A 27,873-nucleotide genomic window follows, 5' to 3' on the forward strand; every position below is an offset into this window, starting at 1 on the left:
TGAAAGCAAGTCCATTTATTATGACTTTCCCCATCACCAAGCAATATGAGCAATAAATAAAACGTGAAACATAAAATGAAGCTAGCTTCTAGGGCTGTTCATCGAGAAGGACGTCATCTCTTAGACTGTCTAAGGCCTCCTTCTGTGTGATCATCTTCCACTCTTCTGGAATCCGTGCTGGCTGCTGCTTGTATTCCTTTGCAAACTTTTCGTTAACTCTTACTAACACATACCTAAAAAAGTAAAACAAAAACATGCTTACGTTATGCAGGAAAACAAAAATTGATTAAAACCAAAAAACAGTATGCTGACTTTCTAAGCCTACCTCCAGTATGGACTTGGTGTCTTCTCAGATGAAAGGTTCCACTCCGGATGGAGGGCATTGAGCATGCAGCATGCCACTGCAACATCTTGTGGGTCCTTGTCAGCTGGAGTTGTACTTTCAAGAGAACTGCTTTGAAACAGATAAGTGGAAGGACACAGGTATTTGGGCCTGTGAATCGATGACTCGTGAACATGATGTCCGCTTTTTTTCAGTTCACATGGCGTTTTGCACATAGGACACCGGGCATCACAGCCTTTCACCTTGCTGAAAAGCAAGTCACTTGGTTGGATGGGAAGGCACTGAAGTAACTGTTTGCTCTCCACATTTTGGGAGAAGTCCTGGGCCAGCTCCAAGCGCAGTCCTGCCAGTAACTCCATTAAACATGTGATGAAGGGATCCCATTCAGTGGTGATGCTGTAGAGCGGTCCATTCAGGAACTCCCAGGGGACACATACATCTCCATCTGCCTCCAGGATAAGGCAGACTCTTTCCAGCAGTGGTTTGGTGTCGCTGAGCACTCCGATGGTGCCTTCGGCCATCTGGCTGATGGCTGCTGCCATCTTTCCGATGATTTCTCCAAGTCGTTCAAGCCTCCTCGTGTTCATGTTTGACTCCAACAAGTGAGCTGCCACTTTCTCCTGGATCCTTCTCTGCCTGATGGTGTCATAGGAGAACAAGTAGTCCATAAAGTTTTCAAACTTGTCTTCCTTGATGAGCTCTTCCAGTAAACACTTGTGGAAAGCCTGCGGGGATAGATACTCTGGAGAAGTACTTTGAATTTCCTCCACAATTTGCATCCCTAAAGGTTTATAGATGTAGTCCATCACAGTAGGCATGATGACTTCTGTCAAGAATCGATGAGCCAACCTCCGACTATGATCTCTCTTTCGGAACTGATAGATGAATTCAGCCATCAGCTTGCTTTTTTTTGCGTTAATGCTCATCAAAAGTTCTGCGTCCTTGTCATAGCGGTCATGTAGTTTTTGGAAGTCATTGCAAGCAGCGTTGCACAGGAAGACTTTCAGATCCACCTCAAAAACTGTTCTGGTTTCCAGTGGTGTTTCTGTCAAAGCTTTATCAATAATTTCTAACAGCTCAGTGATGGCACTGTCAGAGAAATGTTGCAGTAAACGGGCTTTTTCCGCAACAAACTGTTTGTATTGCTCGATGATGTTAAGTGCAAGCTCCTGGGCTTTGACTCTGTGTGGATGGTTTTTGTCTTCAAACATGTGTTTAATTCTGTTGCGGTATCCAAAGTACTGACCATCAACTCTAAAACAAGTCGTCTGATTTTGACCAATGCCTACGATCTTATTCAAGTGCTTTTGGAGACCATGGCGGATGAGATTCTCTTTCAGAATAATCATCACTCTTTTAGTAATATCTTCTTTTTCTGAAAGCCTGAAGTCAAAGGTGGACATTGCATTATTCCACACATCCTCAAACTCTTCTTCCAGTTGTTTGTCTTCGAAGAGATGTTTTTTGGATTTACTGCACTCTAACAGTGAATGAAGCTTGGAGTTTTGTTCATTTTCCAATGCAATGTCCATTTTGTTCTGCTGAGAATAATAACTGTGGTTCTCATTGATTCTGTCTAGCCTTTGTATGGTTGCCTTTGTCAATCGTTCTTGAAGCTCATTTATGCTATTCATGAAGATTGGTTTAAGCATTTTAATGTAGCCTTTCAGCTTTTTGTTTCCCATCAAATGGGCTTCCACTTTTGCCTGGTGTGTATTTATTTCGACTTTGACCTCCTTTCTGGCTTCATCCTTTAGTTGACACAGGAGGTCATTTTGGCTGTAAAGATCCAAAGCATCTGGCTTAGTGCAGGCGATTCTTTTTGTTGTGTTCTTAATCCAGCATTCCATGTGTTCCATTCGTTCATTCTCCCACTGAGAAAGCTCTGTACAAAATATAGAGAAGGCGAAGGCCACGTCTGTTTCTTGTAGACTAACAGAGAAGGATTCTGCTTTGACGGCCTCCCAAACCGAACTCAGACGGATTATGAATTCAGGTAAGGTAGTTTGTGACTGAGCTGCAGCCTTCTTCAGGGCCCCAAAGAGGGTACGCTTTATTGTCAAGAGAGCTTCACTATGATGTGGATCAACTGAGAGAGGCTCATTGTACCAAGGCTTGATATAGCGGACTGATCCTTTGGTCTTTGCGTTGTGTGTTACTGCATTATCAGTCTCTCTTTTCTGTAGAATGGCTGATACACGTTTTAACTGCGTACCTTCTAATATGGTATGAATTCCTTCATCTCGGACCAACACTTTGCAGATGGGCATGGAGCCACCTTCTTTGATGCGTAGCAGAGCATTAACTGCAATAGTGAGGCTCGCCTCAAACTCAGATACTGTACGTGAGTAGATGTTTTGTAACAAGACATCACTGAGTCCTGTTGCAACAGTCGCCATCTCATTATCATGGATCTGAGAGTTGTTTTCAGGATCTGGGGAAATTGAGCAAAGACCCTCAACGTCAATTACCATTAGATAATCACAGTTAAGCTTATTTTTGAGCTCAGGCGACAACCGTAGGGCAACTATGTACACCCCTCTTGTAGATCTTGGAAATTCACATGGGAATTTCACGCTAAACAACGCTGAGAGAATCTCAGCATTCCTTGCATGATGCACTCCGAGGCTCGTTAGCGTCCTAAAGCGCTCTCGGGGAAGACGCCGTTTGACCTCTGCAAAGACGCAGCCTACCCAGTGCATGGGAACGTTTGAGGCGTCCCCATCCATGAGTTCCAAAGGTATCCCATTGAGGAGCAAATCAGCAGCAACATTTGGAAATCGTGGCACTTTGTGGCTGTGAATGTGGGTGAGTTCAAAAATGAGGCCCATTTCGCGCAAAAAGTGCTCAAGGCCCAGAAAAAAGGGAATGGGTTGAATTGGTTCTGAAGACGTTACTTCCAGACAGTTGATGGAAGCATTTTGGTTCATTTCCTGTTCAGTAGAAAAAGTCTCGTCATTGCAGTGAATGCCTAAGGTTCCATTTTCTTTGAGCACGCCGCTTAAAGAGATGTCAAGAATCTCTTCAGTGGCTACAGACACTTTTTCGCTTGACAAGTGCAGACTCTCTGATTCGCCGTCTTTTTCAGTTTGCGACTTGTGCTTCAAGCTTACTTCTTTCTCTGAATTGGGTAATTCCAGATAAATATCTATACGCGGCTTGACTTCCTCATCCTCAAACGTTGAATCTGTGTAAAAACTATTATTGCTAGCATCATTGGCTCCTTTTTGAAACTCAGTTTGTTCAGGAATGTCACTGTTCTCGTCTGTCTTCTGCTTTATCAGAAGATCTTTTAGATTGATTTGCTGTTGCATTTGCAACAGTCTAAGTTTCACCCTCATCCAACAGAGGAAATATGTCCTCTCTGCTTTATCAGTGCTTAAAATCGCTTCTGTAAAGATCTTCATTGATTGAGTCATTTCGTAGCTACTCAAACTCACCAAGATGTCTTCCTTTTCTTTTTGCAATACAGGATCAGCTTGTTGTTTTTTTTTACTTTCCTCTTTGCCAATTTGAGCCAACCTGCTCCACGAAGCTCCCTGCAAAGGCAACTCTTTCTCCCTAAAAAGGGCAGGTCCCATCTCTAGATGTTTCAAAACTTCATCTGCTTTGTCCATTGCCTTTTTGCAGATTGTCTCTTCATCACAATGAAACCCCTGCTCCGCTGCTAACTTGGCAACTGCCTCCAGTGTTGTAAGGCTCAGGTCTGGTAGTGAATGTTTAATAGCATCACACAGTACTAATTTAAGGTTCTCTGCATTCAAAGAACTTCCCGATAGGACGGATCCATCAGGAAGACCTAGCTCCTCCTTGAGGTCCTGATCAAGAAATCCCACAATTCTGTCCTCACTGGTCTCAGTCTGTGAGAGGTCAATCAAAAAGAGCTTGGTGGTAATGTCCTTGCAGGAGGCGAGTAGTTGCTTCTCTTTTTCCTTTGGACTTTCACAGAAAACAAAAACAGCTGAAGATGCCTGGCAGAGGAGGAAGAGGCATTTTTCATGCTTGCTTGCATCTCCTCGTAGGTTAGACAAAATCACTGGCACAGGAAAAGTGTCTCCGTTAGGGTCGCCACTGGGAAGATACCATCCGATTTCCACAAGACCGTTGGAGAGCCTTCGAGGTGGTTCTCCCGCTTGCATTCCTCTGTGAAGAAATGTTTCACCACCGATGACGTGGTTTAGCACCTCAGACTTGGAGATACTGCAGCTACCAAGCCTAACACATGTGATCATTGGCATGAACGTGCTTGCTAAAACTGCGTCTTGGACACTTTCTTTAATCCTCCATTGTCTCACAACACCTCTCAAAGGCCAAAGGAGGAAGCTACTTGCCTCTTCTGCATCCATGGGAGGAAGTATCAAGGGCACAGCAAACTGGCATTGCATCATGCGCACAATCATCTCCTGCTGGAGGAAAGTGCTGGCACACATAAAGACAGCTGACACGACATCAAGATGACTGACTGAGGCACAAGGACTCACTCCTCCACAATCAGCAGTGCCATTAAAATTTGAAAGAGCTTTGCATGAAGGACAACGAGCATTTGGACAAAGCAGCCAAAGCCTTTGAAGAAATGATTGTGGCAGATCCTTTGGTTCTTGGGGGTCTTGGTTCTCCAAGGTCCATGTACTAAGGTCCAGTATTGATGCTGGTTCCAGTTGAGAAGGATAGAAACCCTGCAGGCCAAGCTTGATGAGAAGATCATACTTGGCATGGTCCTTTAGGAGCTCTGGTTTGAATAAAGCACAGCCAGTCAAATTCTGCTTTAGATATACCACTTTTTACACATGCTCTGCTCAGTACTGGCACAAAAATGAGTACCATGTTATTCTAAAAGATACTATTCCTAGAACCGCATTGACATTCATTTAGCCAGTTGCTGTACCTTAGTTATGGATGCAGCAGTATTATACGCCACCGTCTTACAAAGCTATTACTTGTCTTGCTGCCTGTAGTGGAGGAGACTACGGAAAATAGTTGTACAAGTGCAGGGATTATCAATAGCATTGATTTGTGTGTATACTTGAATTTGTAATGTTGTGGTACATTTGTATATATATATAAATAGTATTTGACCAATAAAAATGTATAGTAACAAGAGGTCAAACTCCACAAAATACTAGTTTAACCTTATTTTTCTTGTGTTTGTGCTTTACATTACAGACACATAGAAATAATATATGGACATTGGAGACCTTTGCACAGAAGTGTAATGTGATAGTATATAAAAAAAAAATATTCTAATCTACACATTTAATCTACCATTCTTAAGATTGTTTACTTTCAGTTGAATGACATGACGTTAAACAAATCTGGTGTCATGCTGTCATGAAATGGTAGAGAAAACCTCGCCTGCAAAAAAGAACTTACTATTTCTTTTGCTGCTTAGCCTCTTTGCAAGTTTGATCGACATGACGAATGACGAGTCTCTTTTCTTCCTTTCTGATGGACTTTTTCTTCTGCGCTACACCACATCACTGACACAATGCAGACTGGAGTGGAAACCTGGGATTGAAATACATCATACTAAAATAAAATGACTAGAACACAAAACCTTGCTGAAACACAACAGCCTATTATGAAGTTCTGGCCTTTTTGAGGAGAAAAAAAAAACATTTTGCAAAATGTCATGTAAAAATTGAAAGGTTACTGATACATAATTTAAAGAGATAAAACGTTTGTTGGTAATTCCTTTGCTGGCTCTGCATTTGATGCACTTGAGTGATAATTTAAAAAAACAGAACATTGTAAACCCACCAAGTGGTTTTGAATGTATTGCATCATCAGAAGAAAGGTCTTAAAAATGCATCTTTTTTTTTTTTAACTAATCCCTGTGCTTCTTGTTAAAATATGTAGTATCAGCATGTTCTTACCTGCTTCTCCTGTTATAATGCCATTCAAACTATCAGAGTTGTGACAAAAGAAGATGCATCCTTCACAGAAAATCAATGAGTCAACAATGTCTTGTCTGTACAAGTGGAGCTCTTATAAGAAGGCGTATATCTTGTGACAGACCAGACAAATTCCACTTTTTTTTAATCTCAAGAATCCAACAGGTACAAGACAGCCATCTAGACGTCCCTCGTGCACATAGGCGACACAGGTGAACAATGACTGCGCCAACATTCTTTATCTGATAGACAAACTTGATTACAGCGAGCTCTGTAGCTCTGCACTGCACATAGCCCAGGAATTTGACACAATCTAGCAAGACAAAAAATAGTTGCATATGTGCCTAATATGCAGTTTAAAGCTTTTGTCAGCTCAAGTCACAAACCTACTAAAATCCATCATGTGTTGCTATGACATCAACAGTTACTGTAGATAAACTAACGATAAATAATTCAAAATACATACATTTCACCACAACAAACACAACTTAAAAAGCCATTCGTCAAGAATTTGTGTTTCTCAATGAACCGTTTAATGGGGAAATAATGAATTCTAGAATGACAAGGGTGTATTTTGCATTTTGTATTTCTATAGAACCCATCTTGTGTCATTTTGCTCAGTTTAGTCATACATACATACAATTACCCACACTGATGTAGGAGAGACCATTATCATTTAATTTGCAAAATTGGTATGTGCATGTATGTATATGTGTATGTATATATGTATATATATTTTTATATATATATATATATATATATATATATATATATATATATAAACACACATATATACGCAAACACATATACATATATATATACATACATATATATACACATATACATATATATTATCATTATTACACTATAAATGGAACAACAATAATAATATTAATAGTGATAACAATATTCTTCTTTTATCGTTTCTATTAATTGAGACTCCAGCTCATGCTATTGAGCTTCAATGTATAATGAATTTAATCAGTATTTCCCACAGAACTCCATCCATTTGATTGACTCACATTGATCTCAATAACAGCATTATCATTTATATATATATATACTGTATATATAGGGTTTCCCCAAAATGATAAGATTTTCTTTAAAAAGGGTCGAGAAATGTATATTTACATTTAAAACAAATCTGTTTTAATTAATTAGAATGAAAATATATATTTTTTATAGTTTTGCTATGCTTTCAATTGTTGCTGCTTTTTGTACAATGTACTTTGTTGAAATGTTTTCAAGTGTGAACAGACTTTTAAGGACTTTTTAAAAATCAGAAACAACTAGCAATAAATATTGCATCTTCTTCTGGTGTTATTATAAAATGTAGTCGTGTTTAGAGACTCTACTTCTGTCCCTCGATGTCCCTGACAAAAGAGGCTAAAGCGAACATGACGTCACACTTGCTTGGCGCTGTTGCTCCAGATGGATTTTCTCTTTTTAAAAGCCGCCACTGTCCTCTTAAATATGTTACATTTTGTAGATGGCTGTCCACGGGTATACCTGCAATATATTTATAAAATCACGTCCACATCGCAGACATGCCGACTACGCTCCAGACAATCCCGTGCGTCTTGTTTACATCTGGGTTCGGCATTGCGGTTTTCGGTGATCAAAGTTTTTCCCAGTGGTCAAGTTTTCGATGCATCACTTGTCAAAAGTGTGCAAATAACCGGCTATATACATCAATTCATACTGTAACGACCAGCTAATGTTAATGTTTTGGTTGTGTGGTTTGGATTTTATGTCAAACATACACCATCCGTGCCTGAAAGTTGTGTCGGACTTGGTGTGATTACTTCTACAGTTACAAATGGTAAATGGTAAATGGGTTGCACTTGTATAGCGCTTTTCTACCTTTTTTAAGGAACTCAAAGCGCTTTGATACTATTTCCACATTCACCCATTCACACACTGATGGCGGGAGCTGCCATGCAAGGCGCTAACCAGGACCCATCAGGAGCAAGGGTGAAGTGTCTTGCTCAGGGACACAACAGACGTGACTAGGATGGTAGAAGGTGGGGATTGAACCGGGAACCCTCAGGTTGCTGGCACAGTCACTCTCCCAACTGCGCCACGCCGTCCCCCAGTTACAGTTACAATATATCATATTACTTGAATTCGTTTTCAAGTACAAAAAAAAGCCCTTATTTTCAAGGTGTGGCGGTAATTACAATGCCAATTACATTAAGGGGAAACCTTGTATATATACATATATATACAGGGCATATATATATAGATTGTTATTTAAAGGTTTACCTAAGATTAAAGCAAGGATTGTAATACTTAATGCCACCTTTGGCGATGCAGGTTTTAAAACAGCACTTGCAGCATGTGCATTCCATGTTTAAAGCGTCACCTTTATCTGTAATTTTGAAGCCTCCATATTGTGCTTCATGCACCCTCTTTATTAACCAGTGGAAATGCAGGTATTTGCCATTCTTCCTTTCCACACCGTCTTTGCTTGTATGCGCTTTGCGTGTGCGTTTTCGTGTAAAATACCTTTTTAGGCAAAAACTTTCTGACATGAAAAAAACCAACAATGTGAAAAAGTAATTCACTCTTTAATGCCAATTTAAAACACAAAACATTTTGGCTAATGAAAATACAATCTTAATAAACTAGCTTTGTTTTTTTCCAACAACACCATGTCATTACCAGTGCAACAGCTCGGCCAACACAAATAGTTACAAGCCGTGTTAGGAAAATGACTTTAAAAAAAGTAATTCATTGCAGTTACTTGTTACTTTCCCCCCAAAATAATTAAATTACTAACTGAATTATTCTTTAATAGATGGGATTAGTTACAAGGGAATGTGATTTAATGCGTAACTATAAGAAAAAAGAAAAAACGTCCAAATATCTGGTGTAAGCCATTGTGAGACATTTCATGAGAGAAGAGTGCATCCAGAAGAGTGCATCCCTAGTATCTAGGACCAAATCTATTGTTAATTATGCACATTTTAGTTTTGAGCATTCAACTTCCGTCACATATCTCATAGAACACCATATGCTTATACTGTTTATATAAACCCGATCATTTTAGTACATTGCTTGACTTTCTTTTTCAATTACTTTCCCAATTTTATTCCACAACTGGATACGCTAATATGTTTTATTGCTGTGCAGTGATATGAGATCAGTGTAGAGAATATCTGTTTCATTCAAACATAAATTGCATACAAACTAATGATACAGATCAAATACAACATTAGGGTGCACAAAGCTGATGGGAAATAGTCCTGCTACAACCTAATATCCTTCTATAATTTGCTGCCGAATTCTCAAAAAACACAATTTGCTTGTTGAGTACACATTAGACTTCAGTTCTAATGTCCTATTATGAGTTTTGGACTAAAATGGCTAAACAAATAGAAAAACAATAAACTAGTGTGCATTTGCATACATGTGGAGGTGCGAGCGCACCTGAGGGTTAAGTTGTTGTGCAGAAGAAAAGATTATTGCTTCTCTATTTGTGTCCTGCAAAGCTCTTTAACAGTCTTACCCTCATGTGTCAGACACTGTGGGAATGAAGTGTGCGCACGCGTGTGTGCGTGCATCCGAGAGCAAGTGTAAGCTGGCATCATCAAGTCAATTGTCCTTGTAGAGCAACCCTTCAACGCTCACTTGATTGCTGAGATCACTTCTTGTGTCTCGCTTCAATACATTCAGCAGGACATTGGTAAGCAGAAGATCAGAAGATACAGAGGAGGAAATAAAGGACGTCATCACATAGGAGAGCTAAAGGAAGAGTGGTCAAGATGTTGATCACCATGCTAACAGCCATGTACGTCATGGTCAGAGTCGTAGAATCGGTAAGACAAACTGGTGGAGACAAATGGTAGATGGGATGGATGAAGAACATTGGCCACACCAGTGAGGTCAAATATTAGAATTAATTGAACTAAATGTATATTATAGTGGTGTAGAAAGACATTGCAATGTACTGAGGGGTGTTTCTAATATTTTGGTAAACTTCCTGAACAATATGGTCAAACTACAACGTCAATAATAAATATATTGATGAATTCCAAGTATAGTATCTTCTATTCTATGTTCTTAGTATTACTAATAACATTATTTATACCCGGGGTGTCCTAACTTTTTGATTTGGGGGCCGCATTGGGCTACAAAAATGAGTCCAGTGACCGAAAGCCGTCGGCATGTAAAGTAAGAATATATATAGATTATTCATATATTAGTGTACATATTATATTAATGTAATGGATATATATATAATTAATATAATTGGATATTAACAGTGTGTGAAAGTTCGACTACTACCTTGTTTACTTCTGTGACAACTTCTTTAAAGGTTTGTATTCAATCAGAAACATCAAGCAGCTAAAATGCGCCAAACATGGATAAGTGTGGACAGAGTGTTTAGCATTTTTCCCCATCATGCATTGTGATGGATTTAAATGGGTGTTATTTTGAACATTTTATGGTGCATGGACGTTTTTTTTATAACGTCCATAAAGTTCAGTGAGCACGCTCTGTTTACACATTTTTGAAAATATTTTACATATATTAGCCGCACCGGACTGTAAGTCGCAGATATATACCGGTGCGAAAGATTTTGTAAATGTTTATCTACCTACCTTAAATGATTCTTAACGGTGCCTGCCACACGTCAGTAAAACAGCTGATCAAACAAAATAGAAGTCATCATGATGGACCCACTAGCTGCAGAAGCTACTTCTCCAATCAGCTAAACACCACGGTGAGAATTTGGTGAATTTACGTATCCGTAACAATACAAAATAATGCCATTGTAACTAGTTAATAATACTAACACCGACACTTATAAACATGTTAGCATATTCACTAATGATAACAACGCTAGCTTGATAATATTAATAGCACTTACAAATATGCATGAAAACACTCCTACACACATTACACATGACGGTTTAGTAAGTATGAATTGTTTTAGTTATATTGTAAAACTTATAAACATTACTTAGACAAATGAATGAAGAATCCATTCGAGCAGAAACGCTATGGATGGTTATTCTTCCGGTTCAAGGCAAGGAATAGGAAGTACATTTTAAATCTGCAGCACCGGCAGTGAGCGAACTCGTCCAATTCAAAAGATAGCACAAACAATAACATCTTTTCAGTGTCTCTGTCGGTGTTATACTAAAACTATTTGATGAATACAAAACATTATGGCCATTAGCGAAGAAAAATCCACAAATTAGCCGCACCGTTTTATAAACCACAGGGTTCAAAGTAGAGATGTCCAATAATGGCTTTTTTGCCGATATCCGATATTCCCCAACTCTTAATTACCGATTCCGATATCAACCGATACCGATATATACAGTCGTGGAATTAACACATTATTATGCCTAATTTTGTTGTGATGCCCCACTGGATGCATTAAACAATGTAACAAGGTTTTCCAAAATAAATCAACTCAAGCTATGGAAAAAAAAATGCCAACATGATACTGCCATATTTAATTTTAAAGTCACAAAGTGCATTATTTTTTTTAACATGCCTCAAAACAGCAGCTTGTTATTTGGGACATACTCTCCCTGAGAGAGCATGTCCCAGGGTGGGGTTGGGGGGTGGGGTATAGGGGTAGGGGGGGGGCGGGGGGTGTATATTGTAGCATCCCGGAAGAGTTAGTGCTGCAAGGGGTTCTGGGTATTTGTTCTGTTGTGTTTATGTTGTGTTACGGTGCGGATGTTCTCCCGAAATGTGTTTGTCATTCTTGTTTGGTGTGGGTTCACAGTGTGGCACATATTTGTAACAGTGTTAAAGTTGTTTATACGTCCACCCTCAGTGTGACTTGTATGGCTGTTGACCAAGTATGAATTGCATTCACTTGTGTGTGTGAAAAGCCGTAGATGTTATGTGATTGGGCCGGCACGCAAAGGAAGTGCCTTTAAGATTTATTGGCGCTCTATACTTCTCCCTACGTCCGTGTACACAGCGGCGTTTTAAAAAGTCATAAATTTTATTTTTTGAAACCGATACCGATAATTTTGAAACCGATACCGATAATTTTCGATGTTACATTTTAAAGCATTTATCGGCCGATAATATTGGACATCCCTAGTTCAAATCATTGGAAAAGAAGTATGGGGCTTATAGTTCAGAAACAATGGTAAATGGAGAACATCTGAATTAACTGATTATAATAGTGGTTTTATAATATATTGTACAGTAAACATATGTTTGTACTGTCTATTAAACCGGATCATATCGTAAATTACTTTACTTTCTTACTCAAGCCCTTTTCTTATCTTACTCCACATATTGATATGCTAAAGGTGTTGCGTGTAACGCGGGCATACAGTATGACATCAATGTGGTTAAAGTTAAAGTATCAACGATTGTCACACACACACTAGGTGTGGCGAAATGATTCTCTGCATTTGACCCATCACCCTTGATCACCCCCTGGGAGGTGAGGGGAGCAGTGAGCAGCAGCGGTGGCCGCGCCCGGGAATCATTTTTGGTGATTTAACCCCCAATTCCAACCTTTGATGCTGAGTGCCAAGCAGGGAGGTAATGGTCTTTGGTATGACTCGGCCGGGGTTTGAACTCACAACCTACCGATATCAGGGCGGACACTCTAACCACTAGGCCACTGAGTAGGTTAATATGTGTCTGAGTCAAACTAATTTTCTTTGCATTTGCAGATAGGGGTGCGCTTGGCCAGCCAACAAGAACCGCTGCCTTATATGGTGTCCCAGCCTTTACCTTGGCAGGTGCACTCTGTGTCGCACAGCCGCAGGAGCAGCAGAGCAGACGAGGTTAGCGATAAAGTCTTCATGTATTTGCTAATTTGACTGTTTAATAAGACCTCTACATACTTCAGATCCTAGAAGAGTAGGGTGATACATATAATCATATTTACTAAATACCATGTCATACCATGCTGAAGCACAGTGAGCCCTTTTGTCCTCCCACACCTCATACGCAGCTGGTTTGTCAGAGAAAAGGACGACATAGCAGAAGGGATCAGTGCTGCCAATTTAGGGACTTTGTTCCTATATCTAGCACGGATTCAGCCCCTCTAAAATTGTCTTTAGAAAAAAAAAAAGAAAAGCAGCAAGCAACATATCTAGCGGGACACTTATGGAGACTGACATGAAAGTACATATTGCTCTTCTCAGTGAGCTTCCCAAATAAAAACAACACACAGGAGGAAGATATTGAACAAGACTGGAGCAAAGACACATCCCTGGCGTACACCGGTGCACACCTTAAAGGGTTCTGATTCGATTTGTCAAATGCAATGTACCATTTTTATGCAGACGACACCATTATTTATTGCTGTTCAACCTCCATCACTCAGGCTTTTGAGTTTTTACAAGCTGCTTTTGATGTCATCCAGGCTCGCTTATTTGATCTTAAATTGGTTTTAAATACAGATAAAAGCAAGGTAATGGTTTTCTCTCATTCAAGGGTGCTACTGGAAAATATTCCAAATATTGTAACATCAAATGGAAACCCTATAGAGCAGGTCTTAAATTACAAGTACTTGGGTTTTACTCTTGATCAGGAGCTTTCATTTAAAGCCCATATTAACAACTTGGTCTCTAAGCTTAGGGTAAAGCTTGGTTTCTTTTTTAGAAATAAAAACTGCTTCTCTCTTAAAGTCAGAAAGAAATTGGTGACAGCAACTATCTTTCCTGTAATTGATTATGGAGACGTGCTTTATTTTAGTGCTTCATCTAAATGCCTCCAGTCCTTGGACACTGTTTTTCATTCAGCTCTAAGATTTGTTACTGGCTGTCGTAGTCTCACCCACCATTGTCAACTGTATATGAAGTCAGACTTATCTTCATTGAGTGCACGCAGATACACACATTGGCTGACTTTAATTTATAAGGCTCTTTTAGGTTTAATACCTCCATACTTGTGTACTCTGTTACAAAGAAAAAGCAGCTCTTACGCATTACGTTCTAACAATGTGTATGTTTTAACTGTTCCTCATGTACGGACTGAATTTGGCAAAAGAGCTTTTGGCATTGCTGCCCCTATGGCATGGAATGAATTGCAGACGAAACTGAAACTTACAGAACTACTTCCATTTGGAGCCTTCCGTTCTGTCCTGAGGGACAAACAGCGAGAGACGTTTGCACAGTGCCTGTGTTTTTAAAGATGTAAATCTCTGTTGTTTTACAGTTCTCTTATGTATTTTAAAATGTATGTCTTAATGTATTTATTTTGAAACTGCTCTGTGACATGTGCTGTTGACCTCTTGGCCAGGTCACCCTTGTGAAAGAGATCTTGATCTCAATGGGTTTTCTTATCTGGTTAAATAAAGGTTCTAATGATTCCTGGCCGCCAATAGTCACACGTGACATCATCCCTTCATGGAATTGCCTTAGGATGTTGACAAACTTCTGTGGGCAGCCGAACTTCAGGAGGATATTCCAGAGAAGCTCCCTGTTGACAGTGTCAAAAGCCTCCGACAGATCAATGAAAGCAACGAAGAGGTCTTGGTGCTGCTCCCTACACTTCTCCTGAAGCTGCCGTGTTGTGAACACCATGTCCACAGTGCTCCTGTTCTTCCTAAAACCACATTGGGACTCCGGCAACAGGTCTTCCGTGATGTTGTTCACCAGCCTGTGTAGCATGACTTTAGCCAGGACTTTACCAGCAACAGCCAGAAGTGAAATGCCACGACTGTTGCCACAGAGGGACTTGTCCCCCTTGCCTTTGTAGATGGTGATACTATTGGCATCTCTCCACTGCTGAGGGACAGTTTCATGCTTCCACACGTTGCTGATGACAAGGAAAAGGGCACGGATGGAAAGGTAGCCTCCTTGCTTGAAGATCTCTGCAGGGATGCTGTCAGGACCAGGGGTCTTGTTGTCTTTCAGAGACCTTATTGCACTCTTAACCTCTCCAAAGGTTGGTGGAAGGTCAAGGTCATGGATGGTTGGGTAGTCAGGTAGTTCCTCCAGAACTGAGGGGTCTGTTGGGGCAGGCTGATTTAGCAGTGTTTCAAAATGTTCTTCCCGCCTTTTGGTGATGAGCTTCTGGTCTTTTATGAGTGTTGTACCATCGTTAGACTTCAGCGGGGAGACAGTGCGGTTTCTTGGGCCGTAGATGGTTTTCACTGCATCGTAAAAGTTGTGCATATCATTTTTGTTGGCATGAGATTGTATTTCAGCTGCCTTTGATATCCACCCCTCATTCTTCAGGGCACGCAATTTTGACTGCACCTCCCTTCTGGATGTTTGCCATTGCTGTCGGAGCACAGCTGAAGTGGGGTTGTTGAGTACAGCATTGTGTGCTGTGTGCATGTGTTTGAGCATGGTGGTTATTGTGGCTGTGTTGTCATCAAACCAGTCCTGATGCTTTCTGCGCTTATAGCCAATGGATTGGGATGCTGCCTCATAGAGCCTGGAGCTGATAGAGGTCCATTTGTCATCAATGGAGTCATCACTCTCCAGAATATGCTCAATGTCTTCCAGGTTTTCGGCCGGAGAGAGACGGAGATTGTCCCGAGCCATAGGATCTGCTAGCTGGGTACAGTCAAGCCTCTTCTTTCCTGACTTTTGAAGACGGATAGCAAGGCGTACTTGTACCCGGAGCCTGGTTATGATGAGCCGGTGGTCGGTCCAACACTCAGCTCCTCTCATTGCACGAGTTAGTGATACGTCTTTTATGTCTGAGCGTCTCACAATGGTGTAATCAATCAGGTGCCAATGTTTGGAGCGTGGGTGCATCCAGGATGTTTTGTGCTTATTTTTTAGTTGGAAGATGGTGTTTGTGATGGTCAAGTCATGCTCAGCACAGAGGCTTAGCAGCCGTAGGCCGTTAGCATTGGCTTGTTCAATGCCATGCCTGCCAATAACACCACTCCACACCTTGTTGTCCTTCCCCACTCTGGCATTGAAATCGCCCAACAAGAAGATCTTGTCCTCCTTAGGTGTGCGACGGAGGGCCTCATCTAATGCCTGGTAGAAGCGGTCTTTAACATCTTCCTTTGATGGTAGCGTCGGTGCATAGGCACTAAGAAGGGTGGCATATCTTTTCTTAGCCAGAGGGATCCTGAGTGGCATGAGCCTTTCACTTACTGTATGCCAACCGGTGTTTCTGGAAGTTTTGGTAGGAAGCTGTTTTTTATTGCAAGTCCCACACCGTGCTGATGCTCCCCTCCTGGAGGGTATCCTTTCCAGAAGAACGTGTAACCTTGCCCTTCTTCCTTCATCATCCTTCATCCAGGAGTCTGGTTTCACTAATTGCAGCAATATCAACATTGTAGCGGTTAAGTTCCGCTGCAATGAGTGCATTTCTGCGCTGGGGTCTATCAGTGGTGACGCTAGTGTCCAGGAGTGTCCTTATGTTCTATGATGCCAGTTTAAGAGGGATTATTTTCTTTGCTTTATTTCGACCGCGGAGTGGAATTCCCGACAGGTGCGGTAGCCTGTCCAGGATGGTTTTGAGTGGGCAATGTTTGGGCCACCTTTTCTAGGTCTTCCCCCAGTTGGGGTGAGCAGTGCAATCCTAAATAGGGCTGCTCAGACGTACAGGGGTCTGCCGAGAGCAGCTGCCACTCAATTTCAGCTACTAGGGACCATAGATAGCCCTGTACCGCTGGTGTGCAGGGTTCTGACTAGGAGCTTCCGGTGCATTCATACCTGCTCCCGTTATCAGACACCCCATCGCCACCAGACTTTGTTTCATTTCCAGTAGCTGGTCTCACCGAGGCAGAGATGAATACCTGCGCAGAGGAGCTTGTTTAAAGTGCCACTGGGGGTGCGCATGTCCCAGCAGCACTTCTTCACCGTGAGAGGGTGGGATCCGGTGGCAAGGGGAACCCAGGACGACCGGCACTCTTCCACAGTTGCAGGAGGCTGCCGGAGCTCCAGTTTTTTGGAGGACCGCCTGTCGTGTGCCACCAACCACGTTGCTTTTCTTTCAGGGTGTGCTCCCCTAGCTTTTGTCTTCCTAGACTTACCCACAAGGCAGCGGGTCTTCGCCGTATCCCTGGCTAGGGGGCAGTCAGGTACTAGGCCTTTGCCAAGGGCCACCTGGGGTAACAGTAGTTAAGGGGTTAACCTCCTAGTGCCCCAAGGCCCCCAAAGAAGAGCCTCCACTGCCGGATGCACTTTAACGTCATGCCCAGGACACACACACACACACACACGCGTTCTTGTATTAGTTACCTTCTTGAGACCTCCGAAACATGCCTTAATATATAAATATTTGTATTTACAACATTATTAATATATACATACTATGCAAATATAAAAAGGTAAGCTTTTAGTTAATTATTATTACATAGAGGTGGTACATTTTTAAAACCGACACACAGTCAATTTGAAAAATCCCTGCTTTTTGGGACAACCCTAATTTTGATAGATTCCACCACCAGGGGTTCAAATGAGACATTCTCTATTAGATGCAATGGTTTTCCTTATTGGGACCATGTTTTCGGTCCTAACTTGTTCACCGGTCCTCATATGGAAGGTACTTTTTCCTGTTGATGTCTCAGGAAGGGTAGAAATACAACACCACACAAACACACACACACACACACACACACACACACACACACACACACACACACACACACACACACACACACACACACACACACACACACACACACACACACACACACACACACTCAGATTCTTGTATTTGTTATCCTTCTTGAGACCTCCGAAACATGCCTAGTCCTGCGGTGCATTCAGTTTGAAATCACAAAACCCCTTACCTTTAACAGCCAGGTCACTACTATGATTAGGAATGAAAAAATCTACTTTACCTGGTTGGTTGATCTTTGTAGCGCGCAGCGGAAAGGACGGGGAGGTAGGAAGGAGGCAGTGTCGACAACACTGTGGATACTACCTGAATGTTTCAAACCACAGACTGCTTGTCCGCTGCTTTCTTTGGACTCACATTGAGCTAGCAGAACTAGAAACATGTTGTAAAAAAGGCTCAAAATCAAGTAAAAAATTAGCACAGTAGCTAACAGCAGCACTGTGCTGACTGAATGAGCACCGGAGATCCATCAGCCCGCAGATAATAGCTACATGTGCTTGGTGGACTTGGAGAAGGCATTCGACCGTGTCCCTCAGGAAATCCTGTGGAGAGTGCTCAGAGTATAGGGTATTGGACTGTCTGATTGTGGCGGTCCGCTCCCTGAATGTTTACGAGTAAGGGAAGAGTGAATCGTGAGATTGACAGGCTGATCGGTGCGGCATCTGCAGTGATGCGGACCCTGTATCGATCCGTAGTGGGGAAGAAGGAGCTGAGCCGGAAGGCAAAGCTCTCAATTAACCGGTCAATCGAAATTCCTCTCCTCATCTATGGTCATGAGCTTTGTATCATGACCGAAAGGTCAATATCACGGGTACAAGCGGCCAAAATGAGTTTACGACATCAGGTGGTGTGGCTCTAATTTAGAGATAAGGTGAGAAGCTCTGTCATTCGGTAGGAGCTCAGAGGAAAGCAGCTGCTCCTCTTCATCGAGAAAAAACTAATAGCTTTTATAAATGGTTGATTTATATAGGCTAGTAAGGTAAAGTTTTGTACCTGACAAGATTCGGCTATCTTGCTTCTGCAAGATATAAATCAACCATTTATAAATACACATTAGTAGGCTAAATGAACCTCTTCAACAAAAAAACTAATAGCGTTTTTTTCTCTCCAAAATTGTGATTTGATTTGCGATTTTTATATTTTCTACATACAACTACAAAATTAACAAGTGACAAAGGACATGTTACTTTTAGACTGCCAACATATTCTTGTCTCAATGTCCACACAGAACAATATGCAACAATTTATTTAAAAAAATATTTGGCTTTATGCAGACAGACTCAAAGCTTTTGTCTACATCATGTTCTTAAACTGAAGACATTATCAATAAAAACAATACAGTGATGATAAGGTAAGGTAATCATAATATATAATACTAATGCATGTGAAGTAACCATTTAAAAATATAATAAACGTTTATCCCTCATTTACTGTAGGATTGTTTACCATGAGTTTGAGTTGAGTTTGAGTTTATTTCAAACATGCATACAATTACAATATGATGTATCACAATTTCCAGTTTCTCAATAAATTATCAATAAATTCAAAATGTTTATCATGGTTCTTCTTCTTTGTACTTGGTAAACACTTTGAGTTTGAACAGTTTCTTGTATTGGATCATATTAGTACATTTTTTTATTTCTTTACTTAACCCATTCCATAATTTAATTCCACATACTGATATACTGAATGTTTTAAGTGTTGTACGTGCATACAAATGTTTTAAATGACATTTTCTCTTAGGTAATATTTCTCCTCTTTTGTTGAGAAGAATTGTTGTACGTTCTTGGGTAGCAGATTATAGTTTGCTTTGTATATAATTCTAGCTGTTTGCAAATTCACTATGTTGTGAAATTTCAGTATTTTTGATTCAATAAATAAAGGATTTGAATGTTCTCTATATCCAACATTATGTATTATTCTAATGTGTACTTTTGTAGTTATTTCTCCATATTTCTGCATAATAATTTAGATATGGTAACAATAGCGTACAATAGAGAATATGAAGTGATTTTTGGTCCAATATATATTTAGCTTTATTCATTATTGATGTGTATCTTGCCACCTTATGTTGTATATTTTTATATGAGATTTCCAGTTCATTTGATCATCAATCATTATACCTAGAAATTTGATTTAATGTAGTCTTTCAAGTTTTATTCCGTCTATTTGTATTTGTGTTGGACTTTCTCTTCTACTGTTACCGAATAGCATTATTTTAGTTTTACTGAGGTTTAAGGATAGTCTGCTTTTGTCAAACCAACTCTTTAATTTGTTAATTTCTTCTGTTATTATTTGTATTAGCTTTCAGTGTGTTCTCTCCTGAACAAAAACACAGTTGTAAAAAACTAAACAAAACCTTTGTACTGTAATTGGAAGATAAATAACTTGGTTATCCTAAGTAAATACACAAACAAAATTAAATGGACTAATTTTTGTAACCTAATAGATATTTAACATCTTTTAAAAAAAAATTCTCAGTTAGAAAAATAAGGTCGGACGTTGTCTTTTTGATTATTGCTATCATGTGATCACACTGTTCAGTTAATTCAACTGTTAAACAAACATGCTCAGGTGCTGAGAGCGATGCACAAAGTCAGACATCTTTCTTTCTGTTTGAAGCGAAAGACAAACGCAGGGCTAAACAATTCTGATTGGGGAACATGGCTGTCACTCAAACGCCCGTGATGGCGGAGAAGAAAAAAAACCCTCAGCCTCTTGTGGTTTTTTACCGCATAAAAAAAAAACCTTGTCGATTCGATTTCGATTAATCGTGCAGCCTTACTTTGGGCGTACGGAAACGGGGCTCACAGTGATGCATGTGGACATGAACCACTGTTTTGGTGGACCCCTGTTAGGCCTTGGTTAATAACAAATTTTGCTTGAAAACATATTGATCTACAAATTATTGCTGAAATATTCCCACACTGGTGCGGTGGAATTTTGCGATCGTTGTGTCCATGTTAGCTGCGACATGCTAACTAGTTGCGCTGCGTGATGCTAACGGACCAGCCGCCCCACAAAGAGTCACCAACACTTAATGATGACAAGATAATTCACCCCCTTATTTTCATTCCGCTATAGCACAAACGCGTGCAGCAGTTGAACTAAGTTTTTTTGTTTGATACCGTCATACGTCATGGTATTACTGTTAATACTTTGAAACCGAGTTTGTCTACCTGGGAAGCAACATCAGCACAGATAGAGGAGCTGATAAAGATGTCGGGCTGCGCATCAGCAAAGCAAGACATGCCTTTAGAACTCTCCGAACCTGTATGGCTCTCTTCCCAGCTCTCCAGAAATACCAAAATCAGAATCTTCGATACAAATATAAAATATGTCCTTCTTTATGGCTGTGAAACCTGGAAAACCACCAAATCAATCATCAATAAACTACAAGTGTTTATTAACAACTGTCTCAGGTACATACTGAGGATTTGGTGGCCCAACAAAATATCAAATGTAGACCTGTGGAGACGCATGAACCAAGAGCTAATTCAAAATTAAATCAAAAGCAGAAAGTGGGGATGGATCGGCCATAAACTTAGGAAGGATCCGAGAAACATTGCAAGACAAGCCCTGGACTATAATCCTCAAGGCAAGAGGAAGCCAGGGAGACCAAAATCCAACTGGAGGCGGTCCACTCATGATGAACATACCAAGATGGGGACCTCCTGGCAAGAAGCGAAGACCATCGCGCAGAAGAGAGAGGTGGAGATCCATGGTAGACGCCCTATGCTCCCAAGGGGACCAAGAGGATTAAGTCAAGTAAGACTTTGAAACCCAAAATTCTGCGGTATCTACAAAACCGTTACACTCCTAATACTTAGAAGTGTGTACTTGTTGTAACGCGTTACCGCATATTTTTATCCGGTCTGTGGCTCGTAAATGGAAAAGTTTGTACAATGTGAAGTTCGTAAATCGAAGTTACACTGTGTTATGCTTTTCATGTTTTTTGCTCATGTTATGTTTCTTCCACAAGAACATGCGTCATTGCCAGTTAAGCAAATGCAAAAATGCAATACTAATTACACGATATGATCTGGCACCATTGTTCCCGCATGAGATTGCTCCTCCTACCAGACAATAATAATAATCACCAACTAGTAGGGTTGTAACGGTACGTGTATTTGTATTGAACCGTTTCGGTACGGGGGTTTCGGTTCGGTTCTGAGGTGTACCGCACGAGTTTCCACACAGACATATTAAGTAGCGTAGCGCACGTTGTTTAAACAATGCACACCGAGGCACAACACACGGCATGCTAGCAGCGACCGGGCTAGGACAACATATAAAAGCCAGAGCTGGAAGACCCTCCTGCCTCGTTAAAGATCTCCCGTTTGGGAACATTTCGGCTGCGCTGTGCGGAGGACGGAGATTTGCCGACATTGTTCAGCAGCGGTAAGGCATGCTTCTGCCAACACGTCAAACATGCTAACCCATTTGAAGCGTCACCACCCCCGAGTGAACATCGCTTCAACGACGAGAAAGACGAGCAAACAGCTCCCACCTCTTACTGCCAAGTTAGGGGGGGGGGGGGGGGGGTTAATCTGAGGCTGAGGTGACTTGAAACTGTTTAATGTTGCACTTTTTATATGTAAAAGAAAAGTTTTGTCATTTTATTTAATCTGAGCAACAACTTGAGGCAGTTTAATGTTGATTAACGTGGATCCCGACTTAAACAAGTTGAAAAATTTATTGAGGTGTTACCATTTAGTGGTCAATTGTACGGAATATGTACTGTACTGTGCAATCTACTAATAAAAGTCTCAATCAATCAATCAAAAAAAGCACTTCATATGTAGAAAGGTTTTGTTAAGAAACCATTCTGAGCCTTATCTTATTTATTTTTTATTTTTACAAATTTGGTAAATAAATAACCAAAAACTGTATATTTTGTTGTTTTCTTACTGTACCGAAAATGAACCGAACCGTGACCTCTATAACGAGGTACGTACCGAACCGAAATTTTTGTGTACCATTACACCCCTACCAACTAGTGTCATACAAATACAAATAATAACTTGAAAAAAGCCACACAGAATAAAGGAGACCAAACAGTACAGTGAAGACTACTGCAAGACTTGACGATTTCGACTTTCAACTTGTCTTGGGTCTTACGAGGTGAGCTGAGGTCGTGCCGTGCGGCGTGAGGGGCAGTGCAGGCACAGGTGAGCAGCCCTAAGCAGCCTGCAGGGCTCATGGCTGCTGCTGATGATGCTGACTGTGCTTGAGCTGCAAATCCCAATCAAGGGGATTTATGATGGACGGCATTACTGCAGCTTTAACACACAGGTGCGGGGCATGTGTGGAGCAGACATGACACACGCGTGCTCTCTTGAAAGCTGGGTACTTTTCCTCCACCGATGCTCTTCGATTGCCAAGAAGAATTTGAACAATGTCAACTTCCTGTTCACGTAGCAGCACTGATGACTATCATTTGTATCTGATGTGTCCGCTCACGCAACTCATCATTCTTCTACTTTCATGCGTCACTCATTGCACACTTGGCATTAGGTGCACTGGGTTCACTGCCCCAATTGTTTGATTATGTTTCCATCTAATACAGAGCACTGATTCAAATACATTATTAATAAACACACAGTTTACATGTATAAAGGGGTCAAAACATGCACACCTACTGTGTTGCCAGTACTACTACTTTTCTAACAAATTCACCACACAATGGCGCTGTTCTTAAACTTACTTTAATTTTCTCAATGAGCTCAAAGAGACTTTAGTATGTATAACTTTTTGCTAGCCTGCATTTTTGAGCACAACCTTTGGGGCAACACAAATGTCATTTACGAACTACAAATACAGTAAGCCCTATGAACTCTGCCTAACAACAAGTGCGACATAACAAGAAAAATGATCTCTTAACCATCGGGGCACATTTGATTTTATTTATCTTCATTATCTTAAGTTTTTAAAAAGGCGCAAAAACATTTTGGTTGTATTTTTTTCACTTTTTTATTTGCATAACTTTGTTAAAACACGGTCGTATACCAAAATATTAATTATGTAATGTTTTTGTACATTTTTACCCTTTCAAAGGCATTTTGCTCAAAACATGTCACAGGTTTGAATTCGCAAAACACTAACAACATACTCAGGTTATGCAAATGTGTTCCGGGACACAATTTGATCAATAGGTTAAAAACAAACTAACATATTTTAGTATGTTTGCCTAGGGCTGTAATTGATTGAGATTTAAAGATGATGTTTGCAACTTCCTTACAGTAATATTTTTCAAAACAAAAAAATATAACACCACCACCACCACCACAGGCTATCTTATGTTATCATTAGTGGTTTAACAGAACACGTGTTTGACATTTGTCTATATTTTTCAGTTACAAAGTTTATGGAATAACATTTATTTTACGGCTGTCCCTCACCCAGTCTCATCAGGGAGCGTGTGCACTCGTACAAAAGCAGTCCAATAGAAGTGCCTAACAATTTGCAGTCATGTTGTTGTTGTTATGATAGAATATACATCCGATGACAGCTAACGCTAGCTTTCCAAATTGCTATTATTAGCTAACAAAAACTGAAGCTAATGCTGTGTTACGAACATACGTCATTACGTATGAGAAGCTGGAAGAGGGCGGGATATAATGTGTAAAATACATTGGAAAGTTGGCGCCCTCTAGGCATCTGTGTAAATGTTGCAAACAGTCCCTTTCAGCAAAAAAAATTACACATTTTTTTTTTATGCCCTTTGAAAAAAGAAGGACTTAGGGGACTGCAGGGACTTCCCTTTTTTTTTTTTTTTTTAGTGTTTCCTTGGCCGGATGATGCACTTGTGATTAAGGGCTATATAAATGAATAGTAATTGATTAAATATATGTCTTGTTTGGCTTTGGGGTATTGTTGAATAACTGCCAGTGTATTGTACACCTGCGAAAGAACTGTAAATTTAAATTGTAAAATTTAACATAAAATGTACAATTTAACATTAAAAAAATCCATGTACAATAGAAAACAAAATGTACGGCCAAAATACAGATTTACTTAAAGGGCAAAAAAGTCAGCCTTTGTCCCCTGAGGGTTAGCCAAAGTTGTGTTTTGCAAGTTAGTTATCATTTTGGGGTTATTTGTATTGATGTAGACCATTTCTGCTATTGCAATGTTGGAGGATATGTGGCTAGAAATGACAAAAATAAACACACACGCCAATGTTTGCTTACCCTGTCGCTGAGCCTTATCTCTGGATGCTGAAGTATTAAACTCCAGTCGCCATTTGATTGCATTGCTTGGTTTTTTTTCGCTGTCCTCTGTGACCTATGGGATGAAGTTTATAGAGAGATTTGAACAAATAAAAATTAAAAACATGAATCCAAAATGTTTTTTTAGCCCTTTGAAAAATGAAGGACTTATACAGGTAAAACTACATTTAAAAAAAATACTGTGCACAGGTTTGTTTATTCCAGCAATTAACAAAATGAAACTAATATGCGAGATAGGCTTATAACATGCAACTCAAGATATTTCAAGACTTCTTTTGACATCATTTCAATGATTATGGTTTACAGCTTATGAAAACTTTGAATTGAAAATCTCTGAATATTTTGGGTTTTAAACAATCTGTAAACCGTGATCATGAAAATTATAACAAAAGCTCGCAACATTTCACTTTGCATGTAATAAGTTTATATCACATATTAGTTTCACATTCGGACTGTGCACAATGGACTTTTGCAAGATATTCAATTATTTTTAGTTTCATCCATGAGTCATGTATAATGGAGTAACAACACCTTTTCAGTGTCTCTGTAGGTGTTGAAAACGGTTTGACTACAAAAAACGATGGCCATTTGTGAAGAAAAATCCACAAACTAGCCGCACCATTTTGTAAGACGCAGGGTGTAAAGTGTAGGAAAAAAAGTTGCGGCTTATAGCCCAGAAAAAATGGTATTTAAACACAGTAGTTGCTTTATCCTTGATTTATCATTTCAAAGCAAATTATTTAAATTAATATGCAATTGTGTGATAAAATAAGACAATAATCATGAGGCTATTATACAATATTTTACATATACTGTATACTGACTGGAACAAGCGAGTTTAACAGCTCTGGCCTAAGCTGTGTTTCGCTAGCTCGTTAGCATTTAGGGGTTATTTGTATTGACGTAAACGATTTCCACCCATCTTTCGGGGTCGCGGAGGGGTTTCTGGGCGTGTTGGCCATGCGATTTGTGTTGTAGTAATATTCGAAGATAAATAGCTAGAAATGACAAAAATAAACAAATATGCTAATGTTAGCTTACTCTGGATGCTGAGGTTGTAGACTTCAGTCGCTGCCCTCAGTGACCTATTGGGTGAAATTTGTCTAACTTCAGTCACATAGAAATGCATCCATAGAAGATACGTTACTTCATATTATCCTCCATTGTTTGTTAGCTCAAGATACGTTACTTTATATTATCCTTCTTTGTTTGTTAGCTCACACTTCTGGTTTGGATTGATGCGTTCAATGCAGCTCGTTGTTTACGATTGCGGTGACAATGCAGTATTTTGAAGTGGCGTTCAATGGAGCTCGGTTTTTTTTCAGTTTCTAGTGGTACTGTTTTGAAGTGACCATTTCTCTTTTTTTTTGCAGTTTGATGGCTATAGAAGAAACAGCATGGGCGTGTTTAGAAAGCGTAAGTAACACCTTTCATTCCTATCGAGCAACGTGTTATCTAAAAAGTTACCACGGGAAGTTGAATTAAATAAATACAACAATGAAAGGAGTTCGCTTCCATGTGTCCGACAGTCTCCAGCGCCAGTAACGGCACATGCAGCGTGGAGCCCACCTTACCGCCCCTCAGCCCCGTGGAGGTGAAGGCGGCCTCCACCATCCAGACCCATTTCAGAAAGTTCCAGCAGAAGAAGCACAAGAACGGCAAGTAGATGCACGAAGAAAGATGTTGGACGTGGGCCATTTCATACTCGATACTTTATTAAAGCTAATAACTTAGCTTAGCATGGTGATGTTTGATAAAAGCATCCTATCATTATGTTGTAATTCCCCAGGAATGTAGGCTCATACAACTTATTTGTTTGTCTTTGTCAACCACACAACAACCCAAATGTGCGTCACTACGTCACTTCCCTATCTCGCCCCAGAAGCCCCGCCCCCGCGGCCAAAGTCATTGGCTAACACCCCGTAGCCAGCCGCCACAATATATACGTCATATTACTGTAAATCTGATGTATTGTCTGTTGCTTTGAAAATATCATACTTAAAAGTGAATTATGTTTCCCAAATAAATGCAGCAAATGATGACTTAACTGTTTCAACGAAGCCTGCTGTGTGAACGAATATTTTGTTTGCAGTTTAGCCCCCTCTAGCGGTAAGGCCCTGGTGTTACAGCTTGTTTTCTTTTCAATGTACATAAATAACATGGTTATTTTGATACTTTTGATGTATGCATTTCTTGTCGGACAGGTCAAAGGTCTTTCAGCTGCATGTATGTCACTATCCATAACAATAAAATAAAAACAATTCACAATATTTTCTTGACAAAAGTCAACGATAAGTACCACTGTAGTTGCCTTTAATGGATTACTGTACCTTTTGGGCCCTGGAAAATTCTTTAAAAAGTTAGTCCAGTGAGTATTTTAAGTAGAGATGTCCGATAATATCGGCGGATAAATGCTTTAAAAATGTAATATCGGAAATGATCGGTATCTGTTTTTTTTATTATCAGTATCAGTATTTAAAAAAAAAAAAATTACATCCACATAAAAAACAAGATACACTTACAATTAGTGCACCAACACAAAAAAACCTCCCTCCCCCATTCACACAAAAGGTATGTTTCTTTCTGTTATTAATATTCTGGTTCCTACATTATATATCAATACAGTCTGCAAGGGATACAGTCCGTAAGCACACATGATTGTGCGTGCTGCTGGGCCACTAATAGTACTAACCTTTAACAGTTAATTTGACTAATTTTCATTAATTACTAGTAACTGTTTTTATATTGTTTTACTTTCTTTTTATTCAAGAAAATGTTTTTAATTTATTTATCTAATTTTATTAATTTAAAAAAAAAAAGGACCTTATCTTTACCATACCTGGTTGCCCAAATTAGGCATAATAATGTGTTAATT

At 40.0% G+C, this 27,873-nt stretch overlaps 2 protein-coding genes across 5 annotated transcripts; one reads left to right on the plus strand and one right to left on the minus strand.

The window, feature by feature from the left end:
* si:dkey-202l22.6 (interferon-induced very large GTPase 1) lies at window positions 1–26,251 on the minus strand. Of its 4 annotated transcripts, XM_062060140.1 has the most exons (6): window positions 26,188–26,249; window positions 26,040–26,083; window positions 24,960–25,053; window positions 5,714–5,848; window positions 326–5,072; window positions 1–233 (listed from the first exon to the last, which is right to left on the minus strand). In XM_062060140.1, the coding sequence occupies exons 4-6, from the start codon at window positions 5,754–5,756 to the stop codon at window positions 89–91; spliced, it is 4,935 nt and encodes a 1,644-aa protein (XP_061916124.1). In that variant the 5' UTR covers window positions 5,757–5,848; window positions 24,960–25,053; window positions 26,040–26,083; window positions 26,188–26,249; the 3' UTR covers window positions 1–88. The 4 variants fall into 4 exon arrangements, with proteins under 4 accessions (XP_061916124.1, XP_061916123.1, XP_061916125.1 ...); XM_062060139.1 differs by having other exon boundaries at window positions 26,040–26,251; XM_062060141.1 differs by lacking the exon at window positions 24,960–25,053 and having other exon boundaries at window positions 26,040–26,251.
* On the plus strand, window positions 9,790–27,131 carry LOC133658282 (uncharacterized). Its single transcript, XM_062060147.1, has 4 exons — window positions 9,790–10,055; window positions 12,897–13,010; window positions 26,372–26,414; window positions 26,528–27,131. The coding sequence occupies exons 1-4, from the start codon at window positions 10,002–10,004 to the stop codon at window positions 26,662–26,664; spliced, it is 348 nt and encodes a 115-aa protein (XP_061916131.1). The 5' UTR covers window positions 9,790–10,001; the 3' UTR covers window positions 26,665–27,131.
* Window positions 27,132–27,873: the final 742 nt, after the last annotated feature.

The sequence above is a fragment of the Entelurus aequoreus genome, linkage group LG10, assembly GCF_033978785.1.
Source record: "Entelurus aequoreus isolate RoL-2023_Sb linkage group LG10, RoL_Eaeq_v1.1, whole genome shotgun sequence".
Taxonomy (NCBI): Eukaryota; Metazoa; Chordata; class Actinopteri; order Syngnathiformes; family Syngnathidae; genus Entelurus; species Entelurus aequoreus.

What these genes read in the sequence shown, in the direction of transcription:
- LOC133658282 (XM_062060147.1), top strand. Translation starts at nt 10,002, where the DNA reads ATGTTGATCACCATGCTAACAGCCATGTACGTCATGGTCAGAGTCGTA. An exon ending in TGGTCAGAGTCGTAGAATCG is followed by an intron (nt 10,056 to 12,896) that starts GTAAGACAAACT and finishes TTGCATTTGCAG; the next exon opens with ATAGGGGTGCGCTTGGCCAG. An exon ending in GGAGCAGCAGAGCAGACGAG is followed by an intron (nt 13,011 to 26,371) that starts GTTAGCGATAAA and finishes TTTTTTTTGCAG; the next exon opens with TTTGATGGCTATAGAAGAAA.
- si:dkey-202l22.6 (XM_062060141.1), bottom strand. Translation starts at nt 5,756, where the DNA reads ATGTCGATCAAACTTGCAAAGAGGCTAAGCAGCAAAAGAAATA. An exon ending in GCTAAGCAGCAAAAGAAATA is followed by an intron (nt 5,073 to 5,713) that starts GTAAGTTCTTTT and finishes TATTCAAACCAG; the next exon opens with AGCTCCTAAAGGACCATGCC. An exon ending in ACACCAAGTCCATACTGGAG is followed by an intron (nt 234 to 325) that starts GTAGGCTTAGAA and finishes TTACTTTTTTAG; the next exon opens with GTATGTGTTAGTAAGAGTTA.